At 34.7% G+C, this 24,749-nt stretch overlaps 2 protein-coding genes and 1 long non-coding RNA gene across 6 annotated transcripts; 2 read left to right on the forward strand and 1 right to left on the reverse strand.

Moving 5' to 3' along the window:
* Positions 1–1,065: 1,065 nt before the first annotated feature.
* LOC126928278 (uncharacterized) lies at positions 1,066–7,330 on the forward strand. Its single transcript, XR_007716493.1, has 2 exons — positions 1,066–4,547; positions 7,223–7,330. It is a non-coding gene; the product is annotated as an uncharacterized LOC126928278 (long non-coding RNA).
* Positions 7,331–8,290: 960 nt separating this feature from the next.
* LOC126928275 (integral membrane protein DGCR2/IDD-like) lies at positions 8,291–24,688 on the forward strand. Of its 2 annotated transcripts, XR_007716490.1 has the most exons (4): positions 8,291–9,496; positions 16,482–16,637; positions 24,166–24,505; positions 24,600–24,688. XR_007716490.1 is itself a non-coding variant. In XM_050744097.1 (3 exons), the coding sequence occupies exons 1-3, from the start codon at positions 9,401–9,403 to the stop codon at positions 24,202–24,204; spliced, it is 291 nt and encodes a 96-aa protein (XP_050600054.1). In that variant the 5' UTR covers positions 9,266–9,400; the 3' UTR covers positions 24,205–24,688. The 2 variants fall into 2 exon arrangements, 1 of the variants encoding a protein (XP_050600054.1); XM_050744097.1 differs by having other exon boundaries at positions 9,266–9,496; positions 24,166–24,688.
* Positions 17,416–24,542, reverse strand: LOC126928272 (omega-amidase NIT2-like). Of its 3 annotated transcripts, none has more exons than XM_050744095.1 (5): positions 24,415–24,542; positions 24,086–24,270; positions 23,476–23,644; positions 22,963–23,196; positions 17,416–20,452 (listed from the first exon to the last, which is right to left on the reverse strand). In XM_050744095.1, the coding sequence occupies exons 1-5, from the start codon at positions 24,428–24,430 to the stop codon at positions 20,436–20,438; spliced, it is 621 nt and encodes a 206-aa protein (XP_050600052.1). In that variant the 5' UTR covers positions 24,431–24,542; the 3' UTR covers positions 17,416–20,435. The 3 variants fall into 3 exon arrangements, with proteins under 3 accessions (XP_050600052.1, XP_050600051.1, XP_050600050.1); XM_050744094.1 differs by lacking the exon at positions 17,416–20,452 and adding an exon at positions 21,383–21,578; XM_050744093.1 differs by lacking the exon at positions 17,416–20,452 and adding an exon at positions 21,383–22,811.
* Positions 24,689–24,749: the final 61 nt, after the last annotated feature.

The raw sequence follows: 24,749 nt of genomic DNA on the forward strand, positions 1-24,749 counted from the left end.
CCCAGGTAACTGCATTGCTTCTGGGTACGTCTCACCGTTCGGGTCTCTCGAGCTTTCGGTGTCAGTTGTTACCGTTGAAGGAAGAGAAGCTGGTGACGGATATTATCGAATAAATCGTTTATTCTGGAAAAGTTCGAGTAAGTTCGTTCTGTTTGAATAAATCAAGACATAGATCAATTTTTATCGTATCATCGTGATTCGCCATGTCGTACGTTTGGTTTCGGGATACCATATGTTTTTAATTTGGTACTTTTAATTTGACATTTTACGGCTATAATCGTGACAAGAAGATACTTTCAGTGAGTTATAAATATTTTAAATTATAAATTATAAATATTTGTTATAAATTACAATCATACTACGGGGAAAAGTGAAACATATGTTTTCTTGTGGAACGATTCATGTGATAGTAAATTATTCGAAGCATAATAATGCTTAATTAAACATCTATACGGTAACATTTACGGACGAATATTGGGGTAATATTATCGCGTCGCTTTAATCTGCCATTTAATGATTTGATTGCGGTCTTTGAAATGGCATCACAGATGCTGGTATAATATCACACGAAAAAGGAAGGACCACCAAGTGCACCAGTGCGTTGCAGCCATCGGGGGTGGATTTGACGCCGGTGCCGAGGAGAGGCGCAGAACGTGTTCGATCGACCCGCGAACGCAGCCCGTGCTCATACTGTGACAGAGTTCGTTTCAGTTAGTCTCAGTCGCTGTTTGCCCGTCGACAGCGTATAGTCGCGCCGGCCAACGATTATTTTTTCTTTTTTTGTTTCTCGATAATTCTCTCGCAACACTCGTTCTATACGTACACCATCAGTTTATCGCGCGATCATTGTTCCCGCTTCCCCTACCTTGTCACGTCCTTCAAGGAAGATTTCCCTTCAGTTTTTTGTTGTTTGGGGAAAATTCATCGCTCGGACACATGGATTTATCGACACGACGATTTATCGAGGCATCAGCGTGATGTACTTTTCAAGTTTCATATTTTCTCTATGATACTTTCTAAGGAGAATTTAGAACTCGAAAGATATCAATTTCCAGGAAATTTATGAGACCATCGATAGGTTTGAATTTAATTAACTCTCTTATAATTGGTATTTCAATTTTTCAATTCCTTAAATTTAGCTTTCTTTATGCTGTTGGACGATATAACGCGGGCATTTTATGATATATCCAATATATTCGTATATATAGTTTACTTTATACATTCGATAAATTTCCTTGGTTGGCCGGCCTGCAACTCACATACGGCACTTAATAAAAATTTGTTTCGTTAGAGGTCGGTGTTTGTTCATCTTCGTCATAAAAATGTCATGACGTCATATCATATCACAAGGGTTCTTCTGAAAGCTAGATATTCGATAACAAGATTAATGGTTTTCGGTAGCTTGCAATGTCAAGCTTTGAACTGGCGGGATCGCCTTGCTGTCAAATCGCCATTCAGCAGCGACCATATTCTTTAACTACGTTCAAGACGTATATCACGCTACAGAAACCATCAAAGGAGGATAATTGCAAGTTAGTTGCCTCTTAGAAACGAGACAGTTGGTTGTTACTTGTTATCCGTAGTTGGTAGTTGTTCTCCTTAGTCGCCACATATTATAGAGACGACATTCATAGTCACCAGTTGCCTTCGCTAATAGTTTCTTGTTGTCTGTAGTTAGTTCTCGTCATCGCTATGTATTCCATCAACCACGTAAAATTTAACATATAGGATTTTATTCATTTTTATTCTTTCTGTAGGAAGATTCTTTAAGTAATATGAATTTAAGTAACTATTTTATGATACAATAAGGTGGAAAAACGATTATTTTACGTAACGTAATTTTTTAAAGAACTTTGAATTTAAAGGATTCAGATAGATATCTTAAACGTAATTAAACCCTCCATATCGTAACAAATTAAAAGAAATTGCGCAAGAAAGTACAAATACATTTAATGCATAAAACATATATTTAAAATCCAAATGTAGGCGTTGACGCGTGCGTGCTACATGTTCGAAACGTTCGTTACATCCGCGATAAAATTTGTAACGACGAAGAAGCTTAACATATGGTGTGCTTCAAGACGACAGTAAAAAGTGTTGGCGGATTTTTCGAAATTTCTTCCATTCTTAATAAAAATATATTGTATAAATATAGTAGGATTTTTCAAATTTAAATAGTTATAATGATTTGAAACTTTACAATCGTACGGTTCTGTTTTATCCTTTGAATATACCTGTCATTTTCATATCTCCTTTTAACTAAACTAAATATTTGGAAATCCTATAATTTGTACACTTTTATTTGTGAATAAGATCGATGAAATTAAAGCGTAACTATGCTTTCAATAATGGCTTCGATGTATTGCTCACCATTATGGCGGATTAACGTCTCTAAGTGATCGACCTTAATCACTAAATGGCAGCCGCGATTCAGTGGTAGAGCCTTACACATGACGGACATTGCAAGCGCTTCTAAGACGTCTATTGTGAAACGTTTCCAATAGCATCGGTTACGACGACGGTGAAATCCGAATAGAAATATATATCGCGTATCGCTTCAGCCTGACATGTCTTAAAATAACAATTCACAATTTTTCGTTCTTAAAAAAGAAAAAAAAAAGTCTATAAAAATTATATGCAAATAAAATAGATAAATGGATAAATGGTTGTACAAATTTATAAAACAGATATTACAAATATACGTAAATAAATTACATATTTATAAATTGTTTGTTTAAATATCTGTTTGTTTAAATAAATAAAAGGGATATTTACGACTTACAATGAACTTACAATGAGTCCTGTTTTTAGTTTTAAACAAAGCAAAAACGGATAACAACTTTTTAAAATGTAAAACTCAACGCAACAGTGGTTTTTTTAAATTAATCAATAACGTTCAAAGTTAATTAATTTAGAGTGGTTTGTACATTTTGTATGCTCGCCGTATTTTAACGTTTGATGTGTAACGTTTGATGTAGTACTTGATGCCCGAAAAATCGAAAAATAATTAAATTTGATCGTTTCGTCGAATTTACAAGTGTGTATATTCGTGTGAAATCCTATGTGCTTGTGTATGCTGATGTGAAAGGTGGTAATATATTTTTCTTTTTTCGATTATTGTTGTCAACTTTTGTGTGGAATAAATCAATTCCGTGAATAGAAGTGCAATCAATACAGCTTACTATGAAATGATAGCACAACAACAGTACATATCGCCATTGACGTCAGCTTCACAAAATTTCTCGAGTATCGAGGTCGTCCATTTGGGTTAAGAATTTATTTCCAAAATCCCACAAGCACGAATATCTTATGGAAATCCACTGTATTTCCACAGTAATTTTTAATAATCAGATTCCATATTGTATGCTACGATTCGAGGCAAATCTGCAGCTAATTATTATCTTTGCTGCCTTTAAATACCATAAATAGTCGTCCGTAAATTTTAAAAGATTTTCTGTGCCATACTTATATTGTGTATTTTAGTCTTAAGGTGCGGGTCGTGTTCAATTAATTGAAAGTGATGAAACTGTAATGGGTCACGATAGTCAAATATTAAAAATGGTCTCGTTGGCTACATTTAAAATCTTTACGAGATATATATGCATAGTACGTTGCTACTAGCAACGGGTAGCGACGAGCAATAGAGAACAGTACCTTCCTTATCTCGTCGTGATTATGTACATACCAGTAATGCACAGTACTCGTACTGAATATCTTACAACATCTACATAGATTTTCAGATTTGTTTCGAATATTACCAGCATAACCATGATAGTAGAATTCTGTTACAGTATTAATTCTATAGTGCCGTTATGCATAATACAGCCCTAAAATGTTTCTACAAATATACGAATATTTTCGTCAGCTACTATATTCCAACCATGGCTTATTATGAAAGGAAATATATAACGAAATTACTTGTTTTTTTAGACTAAATTAGTTTAATTTGAATAATTTTAGTAATTGTGTAGGATCGAACAACAACTTATCATTAGCTTCACTCGAGACTTGATTGCACGTAGCAACGTAATTGCGTTGGAACTGAGGGTAGAAAACAATGTCAACCGTTAGACGCGTCCGTCTGGCGAATGTGTAACGCGTGAATAATAGATGGCGGCAATCACTTGAACCCTACTTATAGCTGTCTCGGCTTATATCGTAGCATTCAACCTAGGGTATAACGATAGGGATCATTAGAAGTTCAAAGGCCGGCTGATCAGCCTCATTTTGTTCCATTTTTTAATCAAGCGATGAATCGACAAATTGTACAGATTTCGATGGTTATCACAGTTCTCTGGGAATTTTGAAGCGCGGTTCGTCGAATTTAGTCGGATTGGCTACAGACTCTTTTACGAGCAGCTTGAAACTCGATCTAGTTTCGAGAAAATGAAAAATTCGTTTTATCTCTTTGCTTCCCTGTTCCTTCCTTCCTCTTTTTTTCTTTTTTTTTTTTTTTTGCTTTTTACATTGCGTTAAGACCGGCTAAATAATATTGATTGCCATGGACGTTGGCTGGTTTAAAATCACTGACATCGACGATAACAAAAGTAAGTTTGATGATCATTTATCTGAGCCGGTGTTATTCGACTTGAGCTCTGCACATTTGTTAATATTATTCTAGTAGGGATGAGATACTACAAATTTTAAATAACTTCGATTAAAATTATATTATAAAAATTATATTACATTAACGTTTAGAAGTCAATAAAGTGGAAAGAATTACGCGAGATAATGTAAATATAAATTATATTACATGGAAACAATACGGCTAGGTAATTTGAAACATTCTGGCTAAAATTGCATTCTTTCAAAGTTAGGACGTACAGTATTTACAAAGTAGATTAAGTATCAAATGGGGTACTTAAGAAAATTCATGTTATCATTCTTTAGTAAACATTTTCAGCAATAGCCTTAATAGCCTTCTGCAAAAGCTGCTTTACGTTACGTTAACGTATTCATTATTAATATTAATCATATTGTTCTTATCTCCTAGGGGCATAACAATCCATTTTTATATTGTGTTAAAGCTAAATTTCTATTAGATTGTCGCAAAATTTTCTTTCGTTTTATAAAGAAATGATAGATACAGAAAAAATATCGTACATCTATCATTTCTTTATAAAACGAAAGAAACTTTTGGAACAACCTAATGTTTCTCTACAACGACACTTCTACGATGTTAAAATATTTGATAAAAATATTTGATAAAAATATTAAGAAATTCTAATATTGATTTAAACGTATCGATTTATTTACTTTTCGCTGCCAGAAATTGTTAATTATGATTTCCACTTGAAAGAGTATTTCATATTATGAGGATAAATGATCAAATTCATCTCTAATATACACGTTAGAGAGTCATTTATAGCTGCAATCCTGTTTACCGTTCATATTCCTGGAACTCGATAATTCACTAGGCGATTGCTTTAACCGTGCAGAATACATCCATAAATAATTAATCGCTATTAATATTCCATCGACTTTTGAAAATCCCTGATGTGATCTATTTCACGTGATGAGAATACGTGTAAAGTGAGGTTATTGCTTGATTATCTTTAGTCGAATAAATCGAGTGATTCAAATTATAATGCGGAAGAAAGTCAAAACTATGTATATTATTTTTTTCAATTTTTATGTATCATTTGACGGAAGGAAATTTGGTAAGTAAGGTTCACCTTCTTTAATGTCAATGATTTTGACATATGTTATTAAGCTCCAAATTCTAAGCAATCTTCTATATATATATGTAGTATCTTAATGGGTCTTAGAGGAAAGGACAAGTAATGATGTTTTGATTTAATAAATAATATTCGAAGCAACGAAATGATTACAATGCTGTCGTACGTCTTATTCTCATAGACGGCTTCCGACTTCCCGATTCACACTCTTCGGCTTCTACACTCGCTCGCTCTCGCTTCTCAAGTCACACTCTGCACACCTTTTGCATCCGTCTTCTCCGGCTGCTCAACTAACACTGCCTTTAGCGTCTCTTTGTCTTTTCCCGTCCTATCGGACACGTGTCCCGAAACGCCCGTGGCCAGAGTCACGCAGGCCCTTTCCACGAAACTATCCACTTAAAAAGAACCGACGACACATTGATGTACCCGACGATGCCGCGGCTCTCGCGGCATTGTTTATGGTTCGGCAGATATCTTAGGCCTTCTGTCCACGATACTACATATATAACATACGTATAATAGTCAAAGTTCAACTACCAAGTATACGCAAAGCTTTTATTTTCAATTTATGCGATACACTATGTTTCATGAATTTATTTGCTAACGGTATTGAAACAAATAACGAGCAGAGGACGAACTATCCGTGAACTGTTTTGCCAACGAGTACGCTTCCAATATTTTCTGTTTGAGAAAACACACTTGTTGCTGTTGCAACTCCAAATATTTTTACAGCCGATGCTTTTGCCAGGAATCATCGGCTAACATGTAAAATAGAGAAAAGCCATAGTTGATTGTAATGGAAATTTAGAAAACCTGAAACTCGATATAGAAGGGAAAAATAAAGGAAAGGAAGGGAGAGATAATTGGAAGCTTGGGGCCAGGATTAATTCACTGAAACCGGGCTGCTTGTGTCATCACGAAACAGAATTGCCAGTACGTCATTTCTGTGCTCCCGTCCTCGTAAAAACGGTTTCACTCGTTAAGAAAAAACGAATAGGCGGTGAAGAGAGAAAAAAGCAGACAGAGAGCGCTTTTAAAAAGCTGACGAAGCGTGCGTTGCCACAACGAGACACACGGTGCTATTTGTCGTTTTAAATTGGGCCGCAACTTGTTTTTGAGATCTTTGCTAGAGACATGTGAAAACACGTTGGAAGTATATTTCTTGTTTTTGTGGAATTTAGCTGGAAAATGAAAAATAACGTAAAACATGTACTTACGACTTACAGGGTAATTGAATGTATACACTATAATAACCAGCGATTTAAGGCTTTAAAAGATCGAAAGAAAAGAAAAGAAAAGAAGAAAGATAATATGTTGTGGCAGTCTAACTCGATCTTAGGAAATAGAGAGGGAGGGAGGGGCGGAGGCAAAGCTTGTTAATCTGGAAAGAATACAAGCATCAATTTCAAGCACTTATAGAGAATCAAGCGGGCTTGTTAAGGTCGTAAGTTGGACAATTATCCCGTGTTAGGTTCAATCAGCTTAGTTCTACACAAAATTGATCGAATCATGTGAAAACAAATGTATTCTGATTTTTGTCGCAGATATTTCTGGTCTACGCACTCCAGTGCCAACACAGCAGTTATTGAAACAGCTGATTTTCTCCTATTCTAGAGCGACAACATCCCCTGATCTTTTACAACCATGAAGGACCTGTACTCGAAAATACTTGCAAATCTCATCTGCTTGCAGGTTATTTTTGTCTTCCCGTCAGGGGCTGGTAAGTTGATACTGATTAATTATACCATCGAAATTCTATATAATGGCTACAAAAAATATTTGCATCATTACCCTCATTTCCTAACGAAGCGCGTTTTTTTACCAAGTTTTATATTTCATTTGATAGTATCAAATCTCTGTAGTTACACGAAAGTATTAAATGATAGGAAACTTGATATACACGAATTTAATTAATTAATAAGTTAGTCGATATACAGCCATTATTATTTCATGTGAAATATTACAACGTCAAAAACTTAACGTTCTTGTACGTACAGTATTAATCACAAATTGTAAGAATGTTTACTGATAAGCAAAATAGATAATATGGAAAACGCAGACCTATGGAAAGAGAATTCCTGACATTAGACAGGAATACGCGATTGCACGAAATATTTTATGGTATGTCTAACATGGAGAATATATGCGGCGAAGTACGAAAAATTCATCCTGAGATATGTATACGACCTACGCGGTACGGGACGTGTTATAAATGGTTTCCGCCACTCAGCCGTATTTGAATTTGTGAACACGATCGAACAAATGACGCGACAATTATTAATTGCCGTCTCTGCCTTAGTAACGATTCGCGTTGGAACGAGGTCGAATCGTTCCGATTCCACGCTCGATTAACAAATAATTACAGTGGACATCAATTACTTGGATGACCTTCGTCATTTCAGCTTAAAACGATTAATTTGATCAAACCAACCAATTATTTCAATTAATACAATCTGCACTTTAAATTCGCACGTCTTGTGTATACACACCGGGCCAGAGAAAAGTTTTCATTCGTTCGAGTAGAACCTTCGTAGTCCTTGAGGACGCGTGTCGCTTCTCGTGCACCTAAAGTTTCGTTCAAATTAACCGATTTATTTGAATTCGAGCGAGTGAAAACCTCTTTGTCACCGTGAGTTTGTTACTTAATTGATACTCTTAGATGCCCTTTGCTTTCAATCTCTTACATCCATTCTTAATTAGTCAAGTCGTTTGACTTTTGACAAGTATTTTGAAACCATTTTACTAACACCAACCTACTTTTTTACTTGAGATTATCCGCTATTTTTATTCAAATGTATATGTACGTATATACACTTTTGAATTTTAAACGAACCTTCTATTATACCTATATCCTTTAAGTGCCGTTTTAAGTTTCAAGAGACTTTAACTCGGATAGCTCGACTTGGAGTTCTAACGTATACTGTAAAGCACACTTGCGAAGTAAAACAGCAAACACGATATAAAAACTTTTTCCCCATGTAAGAAATCGAATAACCTATTTCAACGGTGCTTTAATCTCATCGATGAAGCATCGATGCAACGAAGAAGCATCGTGATAGCCGCAATGCGGATCCGTTGAACAAAAATTTCCTGGTACGGTCGTTTGAGTAATGTTATTAACCGTTTTAGTGTCGGATGTTTCAAGACTCCGTATCGGTTTGTGCTATGCAGCGCGCTAGCGCTTCGTTTATTTATTTGCGAGGAGTACCGATCGACGCGATCGCGCTGCCCTTTTTCATCCTGTTTTTTTCATCGAAATATACCATTCGACGTGCTCGCGCTTCATTTCATCGGTTATACTGGAAGCGTTACAACAAACACTCAAAAGTTTGCGAAATATTTATGCTCTGCGTTTCGTTTGCGTGATAACATTCTATAATGCAGGATTTGGTTTTCCGATTCAAGAGGTAATTTTTTATATTGGTGTTTTTTTTTTTATTTGGTTTATGATCATTTGAAAAACAAGTAATTACGAGAGGAAACTCTGACATGACTCGCGACGAGCACGCTTGAGCGCGTTGCGAATTAATGATCGTGACCATACATCGTGGCACAATTTACCACGGTACGCGAATAGAGCGATCACGTTGCGTGGCGTTAAAACGGTTAGCGTAACTGCGCGTACGATTGTCGAGTGGCAAAGATATTGACGCTGCTAATTGTTTTCAGTGTCTTTAAGAGGAAACTGTACTGATTTCGAAGGAAAAGTTGTCTCGTATGGAATGATGTATGTGCCGGGACCTTCGATTTGCACTCAATGCTTCTGTTACCATTCGGAGCCAAAATGGTGCCAGGCTATCTTCTGTTCACCTCCTTTGGTAAGTATATGCTCATTCTAAGAGCAACCAGCTTAACACAACCATGAGAAACTAAAGTACACCGTTAACGCTTGCATGCTGGTCGTTAAAACACATGCTGCGCGAATAGGGTACACAGCGATTCATTTAACTCGCCTTGAATTAGTTTTAGAAAGACAAACATGGACAGGGATAATTTTTGTCACGAGCCGTTTAATTTAATCGTTCATTAGAACGAATTAATTTACACCTGCTGAGATCGCGATTGATGTGACAAATTCGAAATCTTGTTCCATATAAATATTTTTAAACAAGCACGTCGTAAGCTTTGTATATTTTTTAATCGCAACGAAACTGTTCAGAGAAACGCTGAAATTATTAATTAGAAAAGGAGATTTCTACGCATCGTTGTAAAAGTGTCAGGGAAAATATTCGTGAAACAGTTACGTTGTTACAAGTTCTACAAGAAGAAATATTGAAAATCACGTTCCACTTATTCAGTTGCACGTGTAAAAGGTATCTTGCGTTCGCGCAAAAAATCTCTGAAGGATACATGCTTTATAATAATTGGAGTGTCGAAGTTGTTACGCGGATCGGCGTACACGTACCTTTTAATGAAACTAGGTTACTCATTCGTTATTCGTTCCTAATTTTCAGCTTCACAATTTTTACGCAATAAAATTTTATACACCTGTTCGGTTTATAAACGATTCAATTCAAATTTAACAGAATAAAAGTTGAAATAATCATTTGTACTTCATTAAAAGGTTCTTTCAGCATCTCGTTTTAATATTTTTATTGGTAATATTTTGTTAATCGTTATATTTAAATGGAGTTTTTCAAAGGAGAGACATTTTAAGGTAGGAAATGGACATACATTTATAATAAGAATTCAGAAGAAAGAATATTTCATACAGAAAGAAATATTCCGTATGTATAAATAACTACGCCATGAATTTTATATGTATCGGATATTCCTTCTGATTAATGTATCTGATGTTTTTTCACGCGAGGTAGCGTATATTTGCATCTATATGTCTCTTCGTTTCTCAGTAGTAAAACTTAGCATTCATGCGGCTGATAAGTAGTTACGCACTGACAACGAGAAACATAAAATGAGTAAGAAGCATGAGACATTCTATAAGAAAAATAAAGTTGTTTTTATCTTTCATTGCATATTCGTCAGAATATTGTTAATAAATATTTAAGTTAAGATTTCAGTTGAAATAAATACATAGGATTAGACATTTATTTATATATGTATCTATGAACGCATTTGACATAAAATTTTGATAACGACTAAAATTATATATTCTGATATTAAATTAATTTAATGAGAATAAAAAACTAATTTTTTTAAACAAGATTTTGTATAAAGTTATATTTATTAGGAAAAGTTCGTTCATCCCTTTATAATATGATAGGATTAGACTCATAGCTGTGTAAATCATTTCATGGAATAGTATATGTGTGCGTGTGTGTTCTAAGTTTTTATTATAAAAATGCTAAATGTACTAGGAGACGTTTTTAAAAATTCATACATTTCTCTTCATCAAACATATCAATCGTTATATTGAAAAGTTAATTGTCTTTTATTTGTTTCGAGCTGCACATTGATTGAGACATTCGTGTTGGTTATAATTGCGAATTTAACGCAACGAAGTTGTTTGAATCCCTTGCAAGCATGTAAATATATCGTCGAATTAATAGGTCAATTACTTGAGGTTGGAATTGAAAGAAAGGGAAAGGTGGAGGAGAAGTCTTGCGTTTGAATGCGGGACACTTTTAAAGCCCACAGTTCGCTGAAATTGCCAGAGAATTCAATTAAATGGCAAATTAAACCATTGAACTGAATCTGTTTCCAATCGCGAGCTTAGAAGTTCTATCCTTTGAATTTTTATATCAGTCAACTTTCTTTTTGTACGTACGGTAACGAATATAATTCATGAATTAATGAAGTATGTAATTGGATGAAAGTTCTTCTTCCTGGATTCAGTTTAGACTAAGAAAAATTATATAATAACGAAATTATCAACTTAAAATTGATAGAGTGTATAGTTTATTATTTTTTTCTTTTTTGTTTTTTTTTTTTCTTTTGCGTGAGGAGGGGCAAATGCTGTTACGCATACCCAGTGATGCGGATCACTGGGTTATGTGGGACTCGGGCGGATGTTGTTGCCATACCCACTAAAAACCCCTCCTCCTTTTTCCTTTGCTTTGAGGACAGACAACCCCGGTAAAACCTGTCGGCAGTCATCAAGGTTGTCCTTTCATGCCCCGTTGTATCTTCTTCTTCGGGCAGTTATTCTGTATATTCTGTATTGCTCTCGTCATCTTCTCAGCTAGTTCAGAATACTGGGCTGATCTCCTTCTGCGGTTTTTCGTTGTTTTGTATTCTTGCCTTCACTGCTCCGCGTAGTTGTTGTTGCTCTTGTTCTCCTCCTTGCTTCCTCCCAGGCCTCCGCTGTTACCCTCCTGTGAGACATGACGGTCTTGCAGAATTGCCTGAATTTATCCCAGCTCTCGTTCTTGGCGGTCACCGTGGCGATCAGGTTGTCCACGTCTATCTTCTCGCCAAGAGCGTTCTCCAGCTCGATCCTTCTGTCCGTCCACTTCGGGCACGCGAAGAGGGCGTGCTCTGCATCGTCGTTAGGGTCTCCACAGTCGAGACAATTGCTGTCGCTGTTCGTGCCAATCCTCTTCCTATAGACACCGAAGCTCCCATGCCCGGTTAACAGCTGCATGGTGTAATGATCGATGTCCATCTTCTTTTTGGTAAATAGCAGCGCACTCGGTATTAATTTCCTTGTGACATTCTCCTTTTTGTGGTTTTTCCACTCCTTCTGCCACTCCTCCTGGGCCTTCCTGCGAATCGCCTCCATTTCCTCCTTCAGCTCGCTACCGTCATCCGCACCGATCCTGGGCTTATGGATCTTGTTCCTCTTGTAAGTCTCTCCGAGCGCCTTTATCTTTATGTAAATCGGGAGAATCCCGATGAACACGCAAAGTGCCGCGTGGGAGACGGTACCGTATGCCGTCGTTGTTATGCAGAGGGCCGTTCGTTGTGCCCGTTTCAGCTTCTTCCTGTTCTTATCGGTATTCGCTAAGCTAATTCTTCTTTCTGAACCCATACTGCCTCCGATGGAACGGGTCCGTTCCGATGCATCTCTCGATGATCTTCTTAAAGCATTTTTCCCAGACCTTGCTCATGGCTGGGAGTATGCTTATCGGCCGGTACGCGTTAGGGAGACTGGGATCCTTTCCCGGCTTCCTTAGCAGTATTACTCTGGCCGTCTTCCAGCAGTCTGGTTCCAGCTTGCTACCAGCTCCTGCTTCCAGCAGTCCAGGAGTCTTCCATCGACTCCTGCAGCCTTCTTGGTGTTCATTCTTCCGGCGGCATCGACGACATCGCCTTCGCCGATGACGACGCTGAAGCTGATGTCTTCTTCTTCTTCGGTCTCTGCCTTTTCGCGGCCCTCGTAATGGGAGGGTCCGTGTCCCATGGTGAATAGCCCCTCTGTAGGACTGCTTCCACCATGTCGATCGGCATGTCGTTGGTTGGTTTCTTGCTTTTGCATCTCTTCACGACTGTGCGATAGGGTTTGCCTTCTTGCTTTTCTGTATGGATGGAAACGCGGTTGAAAAGTAGAACGGAGTAATTAGCGATGCACGATCCCTGGCTGGTGAATATTTTTCCATCGGGAGAAGTCAGGTCGAGCGATACAAGATTTATATGCTCGTTCTGCCAGTTATTTCAACGTCTGTTACGCGATGGAAAATGAACATAAATGAATAACAAATGTATTACAGCCATAAAGATTGCTTGATGTACGCCACCGTTTTTCCCCTATTTCTCCGATACAATTTTCCTTTTTTTTTTTCTTTGCCAAACACTTTACTAATCGGTACGTATTCGAATTATCCTCAATTATTCTCGGTTGTTTCCGTTTCCTTTGGATTTACATAAGTACACGTTTGATGTACGTGCAGATTGAGATAATAACTATTAACAGCTATAAAATAAGAAGCGAAAATACGTTGAAACTCGACTTCTAGATTCGCGAGACTTTGCAGAGCTTCGAAACTCTCGTGTTTCAAACCTAATAAAAAGTTGCAGAGGGAGAATTACATTGCGAGATCTGTTAAGGAAAATCGTATCGTTGTAATAGGATTATTTCAGCGAGGGAAATTCCGTGTTGCGTGTAACGCGTTGCAAAGCCATGAGCTTTCTTTCGGGTTAATATACATAATCGCCTTATCGAACTTTCCATCTCACACGTGAATTTTGCATTTCAATCTTCTTACTTGCAGTCCAGTCCAGTTTAGTGTGACTAAGCTAAATGTTTTATAGAGAGACGTACAACTCTATGAAGGGGAGATCAATAAATTGGGTTATCTTTAAATCACTGACAATTATTTCATCGACACGATTTCACCGGCAGCGAATTCACCGGCAATGTCTATCAAAGTTTATTTACCGATACACCGAGTGAAATCACCACAATCATTTCACCAATATTCTCCTTTGTCGATAATTATCATGCTTGCCACTACATGTTATCGTTGATTAAATGTCTTTATTTACACATTCGTTTACGCGCATAACGAGATAAACGAAGAAACGAAAATGATATGTTGTCATGATGTATTGTTAAATTACTAATTAACACGAGTTATATATCTACCTACATGAAAGCTTCTAAATATCAATTATAATTCATGAAAGCACACAAGCTATTTTGCTATACACAAATAGAATTATAAGGAAATGTTACGTGCTAATGATTTAACGAAATCTATGCCTCTGTACATTTGACATTTCTGTATTATTACTTGTGTACTTTCTGCTCTTGTTTACGTCATCGGAAGTAAAAATACGTTAAGCGAATCAGCTAATCTATTTGAGCGATTCAATGGCTCGGTCTTCTCTTATGCGACTACCAAGTAAAAGATAAGTTCTTGGTTATATAATATTTTATAACATCCAAATTAACTATTTTTTTTCTTTTTCTTTTTCTTCTTCTTTCTCTTTTTCTTTTTTTCCTTTTTCTTTTTCTTTTTTTTTTGCCTGGGGGAAATCCGCTCGGACACGAAGCCACTTCTTAGGTGGCGTGGTAGTGAACATCCAAATTAACTGGGGCACTAATTAGCTGAAGCTTCTAGTCGAACCAGGTATCAGTCTTTGTACGCAAAGGCATTCATTACAATCGTTTAAAGTTTGAAGAAACACCGTTACAAATTCGTGATATAAGAGAAAGCGATTCAAAACTCGGATTCATTTGTTGGAACGACGCCGTGGGCAAAAGTACATAATGGAAAACTTTCTTCCAAGACCAGTTGATAGCGCTGACGTAATTAAAATGTGACGATATTGCCAGCGACGTTTCTCCAAATAAACGACTAACTTATTTACGAATTGCCGTAACACGATTGCCGCTGGTAATACGGTTAGTAATCACTTTATTGAATTTTCGCTTGACGTGACATCGTCGAGTTCCTAGAGAGATTCTTCTCCCTTGTAAAACTATGTTTCTGCAACGACTGTATTTGTTGAATTGCCGTTCGAGAACAAGTCCTTCTCTTTATTACGTGTAATAGATTCTTCTTTTTAAGTTTTAATTTACATTGGTAATTTTCTATAATTTATTACTCGAATATGGTAATTTTTTCTTAAAAAGTTTGCTTTTTCTACAATTATTTTACTACAAAACCCATCAAAAACATGATGTATGTATATATACCCTCAAATATTATCGGTTTATTCTCAAGCTATAGTTCAATTTCGGAAATTGCCAATTAAAATCATAAAAAAAAAACACACACACACAGAAAGTTCGTTAAAATATGCGATTTTCCAATCAAGATATAGAATTTATTCGAGTAATATAGATTACAGTAGCGATGGTGACGGCAACGATGAATGGACTGATTCTTCGTGCGAAAATAAATTGGAAGCGCAGAACGATGCATTGTTTCAGGGTATATCGATTTTCAAGCATGGTTTTAAAGTACGTGTGCGCGTGACTAGGTTTGTTAATTAATGCCGCTCCCAGGTTTTCATTATATAAATGTGACACCTACATATCTTTAAGCTTTAAACAATTGGACTAACAATTTCATTAAATTTAAATCAATATTTATCTTTTTAAACGCAACAATATTTTTAATGACAACTTCACGTGTAAATCAAGTGCATACATATTCGATCGTTCTTGAAAACCTGATTCTCTGCGAAGAGAAAAAATCCTTGAATAAAGATTTGATCTACGTTTTATATGCTACGTTTTACATCCACCTCTTTTCAGATATACCTCTCTATTTAAAATCATAGATCGTCACACTCTATAGGTATTTCCTTGAAAAGGTTAAAGTCGTTCTGTATAAAACCCAATTCAAAGGGGAAGGAAATTCTGCGAAAAATTCTTTCAGATTTCCCTATGTTTGAGCTCGAATCAAAGCAATCCTGTATAATAGGATAGGATGATAGGATGATTCTGTATTATTCCTTGTGTACTTTCTGTTCCTGTTATTTACAATAGGATGATTATGCGTTTAACTTCTCATAGAATCTCTCTGATTCCGTATGATATCGTCAGTGTTTTTGAAATATGTTATTGATGTCGTAACGTCAACCGTTTCCAGTGCAAATTCAATTTTGAATCGCAATTTCCATGTTTGCGTGGCAAAAGCGTAAAATCGATAACGCACGCAAACATGTCTTCTTTGCTAATGGCGTACTATAAATATAAATATTTGAATAAAAATTTTGAAAATCGATGTAACCTTTGAACTTTATCGTATTCTGTTTCATAGCACAAATTATTCTTCCCGAAATGTACGTTTAGTGTTATAATATATTTGACCAATGGTTCTCAAATACTAGTTTTGCAAAAGCAATGGTGGAATTGGAGCAATTCTTTCTTCTTTCATTCTTTGAATGACCTGGATTTTCGAGTAGTCTAGTGACGATTGATCCGTACAATTAATCGATTTCTTTTTATTACAGAGCTGCAAGAGATTCCGCGTTGGACGCCGATGTTGCCAGTTCCAATGCCTGGATAAGGTTGGCACTGAGCATTGGTCCGGATCTGATGTGGTTATTGTCGATGGTTCACATAAACTTGAAAAACATAGTGTATTGTGGACGCTGACCTTAGTGATGGTAATTGTAGTATTTTAATTTCTTTTTTTAATTAAAAATAAAGATTCCGATGGCGCCGTTGACGAAATTCGTACCTTATAAACGTCGACGATTAGCTTCAGCCATCGGGAAAAGTAGTGTAGTGTAAAAAGTAAAAGTAGTGTAGAAGTAGTGTACAATGTAGTCTGTTAACAAAGAATCATTTGTAACTGAATAATTATACCTCGAGAAGATTATACCTGAGTAATTATATTTATTCTTATTTTCTTCCCCTTTATTTCATTTGAATAGATTTTTGTATTCAAAGAGCGAGGTATGATTATATCAGACGGGTTAATTTGTTTTTACATATGTCAAAAGAATGAAAGGAGATGACGATGAATCGGTGACAGGTAGAAAATTGTAATCTGTTGTATTTCCATGGTACTGTAGTTGATTATATTTTGTTCAATATTATTCATATTCTATCATGTAATTTGGGAATATACATACATATACATATATAAAAATATATTAGATAGTGGTATACTTATCCCCTAATCTTTGTGATTTCTATGAAACTTTTATGATTCATTGTCACTTGTATGAAGGATGGAAATATAAAAAATTGATAAAATTATTAATAATATTTATTATTATTAAATTATTATTATTAAATGTCCAAATTGGACAAATTGTGAATTTCAATAAATAAATAAAAAGAAAAAAAAAGTTAAATTAGCATGTTGGTGGCTACCCACAGCGGGGTACCTGTTATTTTCTATAGGTTGGGGTTGATAATCAAGCTGATCCACTCGGATTGGTTATCACACCTTTTATTTTCTCTCTTATACAAAACACTTATACAAATCACACAGCAAACGTCTAATCTAACGTAATGTTACGTATAACAATATACGTATGGAATTTTAAATGTCATGAGGTTTGCAGCGGACTCAATTTTAATTACAGTTTTAATTACATTAAACATTTTGCTCATTGATGACCTTACCTTAATTTTTTTCTCCTTCCTCACTTTCTTCTCCTATGCGAGTGACACAGTAAGATTGATAGTAGCAAGCAATTTCATTAAAACACAATTTCCTTTTCCATTTGATGAACACGATACGAGACGAGGGAATGATTTATGAACATGATACGAGACGAGGGAAGGATTTAGGAACACGACTTTCGAGCGGTTTCAACAACTATTAAGTTTCATTTATAGCAACGAACACTGCCAAAGTTCATCAATTAATGTAATCGATCAATGTTCGTAATCAATAAGATTCGCGTAGGTGCCGTAGATGACGTAGATGAAAAAACGTAGACTAAACGTAAATGACGAAATTATGTATTAATTTATTTTAACGCGTTAAAATTACGCTAATGACAGTTGCGCCGTTCTATTTGTTCATATATTTAAGCCCTATATGCAACAAAGTGAACGTAGCATCTGCAAGCGTGTTAGTTGGACAACCACGAATTTTCGCATATATTGCACGAAAATTCGTATATAACAATAATCACTGCCATAATCATGGTCGAACGTAGATGACGAGCTTATGCATTAATTCACTTTAACACGTTAAAATTACGCTAATGATAGTTGCTCCGTTCTATTTGTTCACATATTTAAGCCCTATATGCAACAAAGTGAACGTAGCATCTGCAAGCGTGTTAGTTGGACAACGACGAATTTCGTTTCGCAAACACGGACACGTGAAACATTTTGAAGTTACGTGGACGCGAGAGTAATTCGTTCCCTTAAATTGCTCAATTTTCATTTCTTTCGCCATGTATATTCGAGTATTGCATTTGAATTGCAGAGCAGTCGGAAGTAACGGCGCACGTCGTTGATATATCGACAGGAACATGAATTCTTTTTTCATAGGATGAATACTTTTTTCATCGAATTATTAAACCGAATCAAGTTTTCAAGTCCAATCATTTAATTTCATCGTTTTACATCGAACGTTTCAATCTTTTTTCTTTTAAATACCTTACTTATATTTCATCTCGTTGAATATTCCATATTTTTAATGCTATTACCACTTATTGGTAATTTCAAATATGTAATTATCGTTCTGAAGTTAGAAATTCGAAATAACATTCGTCAGTATATGATTCTACGTTTTATATAGAGTAATAAAAATGATACAATGAGTTTCGTTAAATAACCAAAAAAAAAAATTCTTGTTCCTTTTTCTTTTTTTTTTTTTTTTTTTTTTTTTTTGGTTTTATGTATCCAAGGTCGAGAATAAACTATGTGCACGTTTCCTCTCGTTTCTTGTATTTTTATGAGGAATTCAGTCTTTTTACGCCACAGGAGTCTCAACGTTTTCGTTTTCACGCCTACGTTACGCTCGTTAAACACGTTCCAACAAGACCATGAATAAGGGTAACAGCTTTAACGTTTTCACATGTGTTAATTTATTATTTTAGACCTTAAATATTTTATTTATAAAATCTTTATTTGAACAAGTTACCATTGTCGCTACAATAAATCAATGAATGAAATCAGTTTAAATTTAAAATATCATTTCATAATTTCTCGTCACTTGTATCTGAAAACAACAAAAAAACGGTGTACCCACATCGTGCGTAGACGGGAAATTAAAACAGTGGAGCTTAATTGAAACACTGATCATATTCCGCGATTGTAAAACAATAATAGAAAATCGTGTTTCTTTTGAAGGGTATGAAATTGTCAGGAGATTATGCCATAAATGAAATTGGAAACTAGCTGGTCAAAGGGATTAAACTCAATTAAACTGAACTGTGTTATATTGTACAAAGGCTAGAGAACTGCTACCAAATATCTGCTAGTTTAAAGGTGTCCCTTATAAATTATAATTATATTTCAAATTCAATCTCCTAGTAATAAGTAAATTAATATTTTACCTAAAATCTGTGATATAGATAACAAAAATAAATTCTTTACATTATTCGTTAGTTTGCAATATAATTAGAATATTCTTTATTTTTATTTTCTGGTGTCTTTGTTATTCTTAAAAGATAAACTGCTTATTTACAAATTTAACACTGCATATGCTATTAATAAATCATTTTATATTTAATTTTGCAACCTTCAGTCATTGTTAAAACTTGTTGACAATACTGTCGGTTAATAGAAATTTCTAAAATCCCCTTGTTTCTACTCGATTAAAGGGTATATTGCAGAAACTATGTTAGCTACAGTGTTAGCTACAAATCACCTGTGTCACTCCATTAAACTTATACACAATAGTATTGATTCTTGTTTTAATTTAAAATAAAATATGTTATTGTAGGAATGAAGCAGAATGTTCAAATAATTGAAACAACTTTTTGTCCTATAATTAGTGCCTTTCATTTTAAAAATTAAAAAATTTTTAATCAACGATATTTGGAAGTTTCGATCTAAAATGACCAGGAATTGAAACAGAAAATATTTTGATGCCAGTAAATACGTATTCTTCACACATAAAACAAATATGAAAACAAACATCGATGTATATGAATGAATTTTGAAATGGGGAGGAATTATATGATTATACCCATTCTCTGTTGCGTTTAATTGTTTCAATTGATGTTTCATGAGAATTTTCATCGAATTTTTTAGAGATCCTGGCTGTAAGGTCTTTTTAAAATTATAAGAACAGATTCAAACTATAACATTTGAAAACTTGTGGTTACAAAACTTACTTGTTTCTCATAATTATTTAAATGAATCTATTCGGCATTTTGAGTGACCGTCCCTTTATGGCTCGGATAACACCTCTCCTTCCTTTGGGAAATTCCGAATTATCTGTCCTCCCCGAGCTGCAAACCTGATGACTTAGACAGTAGGGAAAAACATCAGGGAAAACCTCTGGCTAGAAAAGTACGATAGACGAACAAAATTTAACGGCTGATGGGGAGTATCAACAACATACAAGGACAATCATCAACAAAGTGTCGTACCGTGCGGGTGAAATACTGGAGTTTCAATAAGATCTTATAACCATCGAGTTCAGAACATCAAACTTTGTTTGCATAAAGCAAGTGTAAACAAAGTGTCAAATTACACTAACACTCGATCTATTAAATCCGTTCCACCTTGAGCGTTAATTCATTCAAGGTTCGTGGTATCGATCGATCGGTCGGACGTGCCCGGTGGCTCTTTAGTTGATGATTTGTAACAGAATCCTTGCATTAACACAGATTCTCAGAACACACAACTTCACCCAGCAGATATCGATTACAGTCAGTTGTCACTAACAATGCTAATATCAACAATTTCTTTACCTGTTGATCCTCTGGAAGTTTTAACTATATATATTCTCTAGGAACAGTAGGATTTTAATGATATAACTTTACTAATGAGATCTTAATGTCATAAACGGTATCGAAACTTCTTAATTAATGTCGTTATCGAAGAAGAGACTCGTAATCTTCTCAAACGAAGAGCACTTGATGTTTACAAGTAGAACTCGATATCTTAGTTTCTTAAAATGTGTTTCTGTGTTTACTTTCTAAATGTAAACTTTATTCAAAACGAGCCGTTCATTCGTTACAGGCCGTTAATAAAATTGCACTTTGCACAAAGGAATTGCCGTTAATAATTTAAGATTCTCTGCTCGTCGTACAGGGTATATATCGTAATTATTCACGACGATCGTAACGTTTAAGTCCAATTCGAGCTTAAAATCCCACGTGAGCTATACTACCACAATGGCCTGAATTTCTATTTGTTCGTTTACTGCCTGTTTGTACTCGGAGCATCCGTTGTAAATTACAGCAAAATCTTCTAATGTGTTCCAGAATATGTCTTCATGGAATTTCAATAATTTATTATATCTATAGATAACAAATGTAAAACTTATTAATTTATAATTAATATAAAATAAGAGAGCACGAAACTTCCTATTTTATGGACATATTAAATATTTGTAAAAAATTCTGTATCATTAGTATCACTTTAATTACTTTAAAGGATATAATCCCATAAAGCCGTGACCCCTGAAAGAATCGATGTTCACGCGTGACAAATTGGCGTCGTATGAAAGTTCCGGTATGAACGTTACTAGAGCTGATACCAGCTAGGGGCACAGGTATATGTTCTGGGTTCATTATATATTTATAAAGGGCTGCCGATTCAACGAGTGGTCCGGGTAAATTTAAATTGTAAATAGACAGAGATTTCAAGTAAAAGCCTGGATAAGAGCGGATATGGTATGAGAGTCTGTGGTGGAAAGAGGAACAGACTGCTTTTATTTGTAAAGTTTGAATTTCCTCGATATCGAAGGTGTTTAAGCCGCAAGTGTGTTTCATGTTAATCGTTCATGTTAATTCATTCGAGACCGAGATTTTATTGTAATACGATTCCTGGGTGTCAGTACGATCTGAATGTTTTGTTAGAATGATACTGTGCTTTTCTCTCTCTCGAATATCCTTTTCATATTTTAATTTTAAATCGATGACAATCTTAAATTTTATGCCTCGTGTTTTTAAAATATAAAATTATATACTATGTTATACTATAATGTATTATGTACAGTTATATATATTATGCCTACTGATTGATATGAATTTCTTTCGGTCTCGAATGCGTTAAAACGGAGCGCAAAGAAGTCGAAATTACTTATTGTAATTGGTAAAACATCGTGAAAGGCAGACAGATACAAGAAAGAAGTTAAACTATAAATTATATTTGCGACATTGTTATGTTTTTGCTTTCTTTAAGACTTTCATCAAGACAGCCGACCTATAAATATTAATCGACCAATTTCTCTAAGCTTGTAACTTCAAATTAATGTTTATATATATAAAGAGTTACGTATTAATGTATCTAAATATTTAAAAAGATGTTTAATGTTATAAATGATGGATATTAAAGATGTTCAAAAGAATGTAGTCTTCGCGTGTTCTTTATCATATCCCTGATCAAAGACACTCCAATATTATTACAATATCCAATTACATATTGATACACAAGATTATCATTTATAACATTTTGGTTTTCTTAATTGAGTTATTCATTTAGTACAAATGATAAGTAATTAGTAATAATTCATAAAAAAAAAAAAAAAAAAAAAACGGTATTGTAGTAGAAATATTATAAGAAAACATTTTCTGTTTCAGTGTAGAGTTACTCCTTTTTATAGACAGTGTCGTACAAATCCGTACGTCTTTGAGAAAATGTATCTTTGAGAAAAGGTATCTGAGCCCTTACTTCCTCAACAACTTTCAAATCTGAGAGAAAAGAAAAACATACCAAGTAATAAGTAATGCTTGCTAATAAATTCAGCAAATACAGAGGGAGCCGGCAAAATCGATAAAACAACGAGACTCAAAGTTAATTACATCGTGGATTTCTCGCTTTTAACGTTAAGCTGGAAATTACCGATATCGGTGACCACCATATTTTCCTGAGTTTCCAAATCGTAAAGGATTTTCCCCCAGGGATTTGTCGACTGTGTATGTCCCCATGCGACATAACTTGCTGAAGGAACACGAGCCGGTGATATACAGGCGACGTATAATTGATTGTCATTCGTTCTGGAACGCTGAAGTAATGACCAGTGCAGTGGTCCAGTGGTCATATTGAATGCCGCCGGATATATCAGCATTTGGCAACCTAACACAGAGAAACGGGAAATATGAGACCACTGAATTTTAGTTAACTTTGTAGCTGCACAGTCCACATTCCATAATTTATGAATATGCGAGAACAGTCCTCTTGTCGTGCTTCTAATTCTTTTATTTATTTCATTTTCAGCGAATATACTGGTTTTTTAAATTAAGCTCCTTTTTATACAGAGTTACAGATTATATTGATTATATTTTATATAGAATATATTTAAGAAAGATAGTTACTTTCCTGCTAGTTAAGTATTGTTCGATTAAGCTACTGTACCTTTGTTCCGATAAATGCGTGCCATTTCCTCGAATATGATATCATAGCAAATGCCAATACCTATTTTCCAGCCCTTCACATCAAACATTGTTAGGGAATTACCAGGACTGAGTGAATCACTCTCTCGAAAAGTAATCTTGTTGGGAATGTCGATGTCGAATAGATGTACCTAATAATATAAAAATATAGTTGCTAACTCTATTGCTGTAACTTTTGTAATTTAACATCAATGTTACGAACTTTTAAACTTTAATTGTTTTTTATTTAATAACTGACAGCGTTTTTATCACTTTCTTTTATTAAAAAGTTTTATCATTTAATAATATTTGAGAAGGAATATTTTTTAAGAAAAAATAAGTTTTTTCCTATGTGAAAAATTTATGTTACAAAACAAATATATTGTCCAAATCTTATATATTATATTACGACAAAAATATATGTTTCTCGTATCAAGACGTATTTTATAAACCTATAACATATTTTTTAAATTATAGAATTGGTTATAGTACACGTATGTACATATGTATATTCCTAAATTATTCCTAGATAGAGTCACTTTCTCCACCCCAATATTTTCAATTTCAAAGCCACATGGAGGTATATTATTTACCTTCCGGTGTTTTCCTATCAAAGTTCCATCGGGACCCCAAATAGTACAGGTATTGTACAATTTATCGCCCTCTATTTCAGGTATCGTACCACCAACTACATAAATGCTGTTTTCTCTAGCTGCCATCGATAAAGCAACGCTCGTTTCACCATCAGGAATACTCTCGGCGTATTTTGGAAAGTATTCTGCATTGCAATATTTCAATTAATGAAAAATAACTGTCCTTTGTTCCAACCATAAATTAGGTTGAAATGTTTGTCAATTTTTTATTTTTTAAATTATTAAAATAACTAAATTTTATATTTCGATTTACTTAAATATATAATTACTTAGATAATAGTACATATAATAAATTGTTTCTACAGGTTCAAGATGAAAAATGAATATTTAGAAATGTTTAATTACAATCATGCTATTTGGGTTAGTACCAGTGACTTGTTACGTAACGACTTTGCTAGTACTTTTTGAAGCATAAAGTTAGATTTTAACTAACTTTAATTTTTAACTACTATAGGTGGAATTATAAATACAAAATAATTGATAATACTAGTTTATAAGTACCTAATTATTAGTATCTTAAAAAATATATTTATACAAAAATCACGATAATCATAAAAGTGGGGAAATTCTATATTCTCGAGTCAATTCACAATCTTTATGGAAG

Source organism: Bombus affinis, unplaced genomic scaffold (genome assembly GCF_024516045.1).
Source record: "Bombus affinis isolate iyBomAffi1 unplaced genomic scaffold, iyBomAffi1.2 ctg00000785.1, whole genome shotgun sequence".
NCBI lineage: Eukaryota > Metazoa > Arthropoda > Insecta > Hymenoptera > Apidae > Bombus > Bombus affinis.

What these genes read in the sequence shown, in the direction of transcription:
- LOC126928275 (XM_050744097.1), top strand. Translation starts at nt 9,401, where the DNA reads ATGATGTATGTGCCGGGACCTTCGATTTGCACTCAATGCTTCTGTTAC. An exon ending in TCTTCTGTTCACCTCCTTTG is followed by an intron (nt 9,497 to 16,481) that starts GTAAGTATATGC and finishes TTTTTATTACAG; the next exon opens with AGCTGCAAGAGATTCCGCGT. An exon ending in GGACGCTGACCTTAGTGATG is followed by an intron (nt 16,638 to 24,165) that starts GTAATTGTAGTA and finishes CCTCTATTTCAG; the next exon opens with GTATCGTACCACCAACTACA.
- LOC126928272 (XM_050744093.1), bottom strand. An exon ending in TGATAGGAAAACACCGGAAG is followed by an intron (nt 23,645 to 24,085) that starts GTAAATAATATA and finishes TTATATTATTAG; the next exon opens with GTACATCTATTCGACATCGA. An exon ending in TATGGTGGTCACCGATATCG is followed by an intron (nt 22,812 to 22,962) that starts GTAATTTCCAGC and finishes CTTTTCTCTCAG; the next exon opens with ATTTGAAAGTTGTTGAGGAA.